This window comes from Colobus angolensis, unplaced genomic scaffold, assembly GCF_000951035.1.
Source record: "Colobus angolensis palliatus isolate OR3802 unplaced genomic scaffold, Cang.pa_1.0 Scaffold124, whole genome shotgun sequence".
NCBI classification, from domain to species: domain Eukaryota; kingdom Metazoa; phylum Chordata; class Mammalia; order Primates; family Cercopithecidae; genus Colobus; species Colobus angolensis.
In genome coordinates, this window is record NW_012113586.1 from 8,127,400 (window position 1) to 8,133,288 (window position 5,889).

Here is a 5,889-nt window from a genome sequence, read left to right on the forward strand (position 1 = left end):
GAGAGAGAGAGAGAGAGAGAGAGCCTAGCTCTCTAGGAGGTCAAGAATGATTCTCAATTTTCTGACTTGGGTGACTTGGAGAATGGTAAATCTATCCTATAGAAGGAGGAGCCAGTTTGGGAATAGGGGTTGGGGAAATAAATAAGTTCAAGCTTTGACTGTGTTGCCTGTGTAACATCTCATCCATATATACTTGCATACCTGTATATGTGTATATATATATGTACATATATAGAAATTTATATGCTTAAATATTTTCTTGTATAATCTACTTTACACATATATATACAAGTCTATATTTTATCTCTCTAAGTAATATATAGGTATAGATGTATTTTTAAGTTTTGCATATAATATAGATTATAAAGTAAACATATAATATTTATGATTAGTGAATGTTGTAGGCGTAAGTAATAGAGAGCAACTTCGAACTAGCTTAAACATACGTAGTGATTTGTTGGAAGAACACTGGGTTATCAGAGAACTCAAAATCAACAATTATATTTGAACTTCATAAGGGACTAGAACTGGGGACTAGAAAGTCATTAGGATTTCCAGGAATCAGTTATTTGAATATCTCTGTCCCTAGATGCTTTTTTCAGTCTTTCCTATTCTTACTTTCCTTTCCCCCCTCCCCAGCCCCATTTTCTCTTTCTGTGATCTGTCATTGCTGTTTCTCTCAGTGTATCCACTTCATTCTTACATCTTTTCTCTTTACAGTTTGGCTTTCCCTTCATAGACCATGTGGCCAAACTTGAGGCCCCTACAGCCCTCTGTTTACACGTCATGAGTTCAGGCAAACAATACAGAATGAATAGTATCTCAATCCCACTTTTTCTTTTCTTTTCTTTTTTTTTTTGAGACAGGATTTCACTGTCAGGCTGGAATGCTGTGGCACATTCACGGCTCACTGCAGCCTCGACTTCTCAGGCTCAAAAGATCCTCCCCACTCTGCCTCCTGAGTAGTTGGGACCACAGGCATGTGCCACCATGCCTGGCTAATTTTTATATTTTTGGTAGAGATGAGGTTTCACCATGCTGCCCAGCCTGGTCTTGAACTCCTAAGCTCAAGTGATCTGCCTGCCTCAACAAGTGTTGGGATTACAGGTGTAAGCCACTGCAACCAGCCTCAATCCCCCTTCTAAAACTTCTGGGAGAGAGAGAATCAAATTTATCCAGGTGTTTACTCCTTGTCCAGTCAGCTGTGGCCTAAAGACAAGATTAGGTTGTGTAAATAAAATTGCCAGTGATCCTCATATATCTTCCTCTGTACATCTCAAAAAACAGACTTGGGAGTCATCATTTTCTAAGTAGCAAAAGAAGTCCTAGGCATAAATGAAATCACTGAGGAAAACTGTATGCAGTGACAATTGAACTGAGGGTGGAACCATGGGTGCATTCCTTAGACAGAAATGTCTAAGGAATGAGTGGCAGAAAGAGTTGAAGATTCAGTGAAGAGGTTGTCGGAGAGACAGGACAATAACTAAAACTAGATATCCTAGAACTAAAAGGAAGAAGAAATTTCCAAGTAAGGAGGAACATCTGAGATAATAGGTAAGGTAAATACTAAGAAGAATTCATTGACTCTAGCAATTAAGATGTCATTAATGAGAGAAATTTTATTTTTCTTTCTAAAGTGGTGGTAGTGGTAGTTGTTCTTATTGTCTTTCTATTTTAACAGGAACAAGTATATTTAAGGCAAAAGAATGGACCTTAAATTATGGAACGTCATGATGTATGCAAGAGTGTATTATATTAAGCTAATACATTTAGCCTAAAATAATGCCCTCCTTTGTAAATTATTACAAAGGTTGTCTAATATCAGGCCAATTTTACATAGTAATATGAATAAAATCAGGGTTATTATCATGTTGTCAAAGCCATAAGCTATAAGACCAGTTAATTTTGGCAAGCCTTTATGAATTCCAACTCCATATAGGGTGCAAACTCCAGAAGGTAGGAGAGAGGTAATATGCTGGGAGGTTTTGTTTGATTATATTTTATGTTCTTAGAGTATTTTTTCTGTCTGTGGCTGTGGTAGAATGAACAAATTGTTAACAATATGGAGTTTTAATACCCAGGAGTACTTAATGTTTTTTGTTTTTAATTTTCCTTCAACCTTGATATGACTTACCGCATTCTGGAATTTGCTTATGGACCTCATAAGTTCAGAGTTGAACTATTCCCCTAGTTCACATAGCTATTTAGTCGTCTTTTATGCCTTCTGATAAATTTTTCTCTACAAGCCAGTGATGAAATTTGAACTTTCGTTCCAAGGGAGTGTTTCTGTAATAGTCAGTCATCTATTATTTTGATGTGTTAGCCAAACATTGACTGACAAATGAATCTACAGAAAGCAATCCAGAAAGAAATAATTAGGTCTCTCTTACAGTATAAAAATCTCATATTTCAGGAAATTTCCTTACTAAAGCTATGCAGTTTTCTACCTTATAAACTGAGAATAATACTACTATCTCTTACGGTTACTGAAAAGAATTAAATGAGTTAATATAAATTAAAGTTCTTTATAAACCATAAAATGCTATATAGGTTAGCTAATATTATTAAATTTGCTGTATTGTATGTGTTTCCCACCTTCTTGAATACCAGGGTTTGTTTCTCTTGATTTGAAGTTGGGAAGAAGAAGAAGTTGGCCTCTCACAGCTGAGGGACAGGGCAAAGGGGACTGCTGACTGATTCTTTGGGTGCTGAAAGCACAATGTTCTCTACAGTTTCTAATGTTTCTACCTTTTAAAACTTCCATTTTGATGTGCTTTTACTTTAAACAAGGCTCAAGATTCTGGAAATTTTCTGGATTTTTAATGAGTTTGTGTTTGGGTATATACTTTCTGAATATAGTAAAATAAAAATTAAAATATAGCTGTTGAAGGAAGCTTAGGTGTAATCTCTGTGAATCATTATATTTTAAAAGTGAAATTTATAGCTGACCTTGGTTCAGCACAAAATTAGTCATCCCTTACTAATGCAGGATATTACATCAGAAATTCCTGGGTTAGTATCCAGCCCTAAGCGGTCAACTTCCTGGCCTAATGAAGTCCCAGAATAGCTCTCAGTTTAGCAGACATTTATTGAGCACCTACTGCATGTTAAGTACTCTAATAGGCTCATCTCAATATTGTTATTCAAGTATTTTCAAATTTCAAATAAAATATAAATACTTGAGTATAATTGATAATGAAATATCCAATCACTAGAATAATAATAGCTGAGTAAATGTGTAAATATGGTAAAATAAGATAAGGGACTTTACTTATGGTCAGAATCCTAGGCCTTTGGTTTGCTAGTTTAGGTTTTGTTTTGTTTTGTTTTGAGATAGTGTCTTGCTCTGTTGCCCAGGCTAGAGTACAGTGGCATGATCTTGGCTCACTGCAACCTCCGCCTCTCAGGTTCTAGCCATCCTCCTGCCTCAGCCTCCCAAGTAGCTGTGACTACAGGTCCACATCAACATGCCTGGCTAATCTTTCTATTTTTAGTAGAGATGGGGTTTCCCTATGTTGGCCAAGCTGGTCTCAAACCCCTGACCTCAAGTGATTCACCCGCCTTGGCCTCCCAAAGTGCTGGAATTACAGACATGAGCAACCATGCCTGGCCTACCTGCTTTATTTATTTATTTATTTATTTATTTTTGAGACAGAGTCTTGCTCTGTTGCCAGGCTGGAGTGCAGTGGCATGATCTCGGCTCACTGTAGCCTCTGCCTCCCGGGTTCAGGCAATTCTCCTGCCTCCGCCTTCCTAAGTAGCTAGGACTATAGGCGCATGCCACCACGCCCACCTAATTTTTATATTTTTAGTAGAGACGGGGTTTCACCATGTTGGCCAGGATGGTCTTGATCTCTTGAGCTCGTGATCCTCCTGCCTCGACCTCCCAAAGTGCTGGGATTGCTGGGATTACAGGCGTAAGCCACTGCTCCTGGCTTACCTACTTTAGTTTTTACAGTGCCTAATGAAATGCCACATATATAAACACATTAATAACTGGGTAAAATTATTAACTGATAGTTCTAGGGAATCACCAATGACGTGTCTGCCTCTTTCTCCATACTAGTTTTTGAGCTCCCAAAGAACAATAATTAATAACAACTCAAGGCCAGGTGTGGTGGCTCACACCTGTAATCCCAGCACTTTGGGAGGCCAAGGTGGACTGATCACTTTAGGCCAGGAGTTTGAGACCAGCCTGGCCGACGTGGCAAAACCCCTCTCTACTAAAAATACAAAAAAGTAACTGGGCATGGTTGCCTGTGACTGTAATCCCAGCTACTTGGGAGGCTAGGGCACAAGAGTCACTTAAACCTGGGCGGCAGAGGTTGCAGTGAGCCGAGATCGTGTCACTGCACTTTAGCCTGGGCAACAGAGCGAGACTCTTCTTCAAAAAAAAAAAAAGTAGCAACTCAGATTTATGTATTTATTTAGAGACAGATCTGTCACCCAGGCTGGAGTGCAGTGGAATGATCATAGCTCACTGCAACCTCAAACTCCTGGGCTCCAGTGATTTTCCCACCTCATCCTCCTGCGTAGCTGGGACTACAGGCACACACCACCATGCTGGGCTAATTTTTAAAAATTTTTAAGAGATAGGGGTCTCACTATTTTGCTTAGACTAGTGTCGAATGCCTGGCTTTAAGCAATCCTCCTCTTCAGCACCCCCAAAGTGCTGGGATTACAGACATGAGCTGCCACCCGTGGCTGCAACTCACATTTATTAAGCACTTAAAATGTTCATCATTACAACTCTCCGTAGCAACTTCTAGAGGGTTTAGCAACTTATTCAAGATTACATAGCTAATAAGTGACAAAGCTTTTTTTTTCAAAATCACCTCAGCATGACTTTGTAATCAGTGTTCTTTCCCATGATGCCATCCTGTTCCCACGCCCAGCACAGTTGTCTATTTAGATATGCTGTTAATGCTGGGATAAGTGATAGATAACTGTCTTCTACCTTGCTTAGCCAGAGACTTGGTTTTTAAATTTTTTTTTCTTTTTCGTTTTTAAAAACAGATTTCATTTGAAAAGATTAAGACTTATTTACATGTTATTCTGAAATAAAATTGATTCTTACCTATTCTCCATTGCAGCCTTTCATCATGTTTCTGTTTACCCAAAGAAGGAGCTTCCTTTGTTCATCCATTTCACAGCAGGATTTTGCTCTTCTACAGCAATGATAGCCATTCTCACACACCAGTTTCCTGAAATCATGGGTATTTTTGCTAAAGCTGTAAGTATGATCTCAAGGACTTGTGTAGATTATTTGTAAAACACACAGGAAACCATCTCTGATCTGCCTGTGCTAACTCAGCTGAACAGTGGAAGATATTTGTTGTAAATTAAAGGAATTGATTTGTATAGCTGCTGCCATAAATATGTCAAACATAAATTTTTGGTGATTTGAGCTACTTCTGTTGCTTAAAAGTTTAAAGAATACAATATAAGATTATAACAGTATAACATTATAAGGTTTGCTCTTATAGATCACTTTTGATGATAAACATAGCATTTGTTACTATCTTTGGTATTTTAAAAAATACCCTATTTTGGAAACAAACCCTTTGATTTTTTACATTTAAATGGAATAATTAGTTCTCAGGATTTGTTGAACTTTAAACTCAAGAGCACAACTAGGATGGATAATAAGTACATAAGGCAGGGGGACAGATGAGACATTGGTCCCTAGGTACAGAATGTGCCTATGTCTCAAAGATTCTCCAAGTTATTGTGTCTGCTTGTTCTTACTGACCTTCCCCAGACTTGGATATAGAACCATGTGTAGATCTTTATTTTCATTTTTACCCTTTAGTTTTGAACTGCTTCCCCAATTCCTGAACCAGTTAATACTTGAGGACTGATATTAGAGTGGGTATCCCATCACTATTG

The 5,889-nt window shown here is 38.1% G+C and overlaps 1 protein-coding gene across 1 annotated transcript in view; it reads left to right on the forward strand.

The window, feature by feature from the left end:
- The window catches only part of ST7L (suppression of tumorigenicity 7 like), a 101,953-nt gene that overhangs the window by 79,232 nt on the left and 16,832 nt on the right, over positions 1 to 5,889 (forward strand). The window contains 1 exon segment of the mRNA XM_011933205.1: positions 5,094 to 5,233. Within this exon segment, the coding sequence (XP_011788595.1) occupies positions 5,094 to 5,233 (140 nt within the window).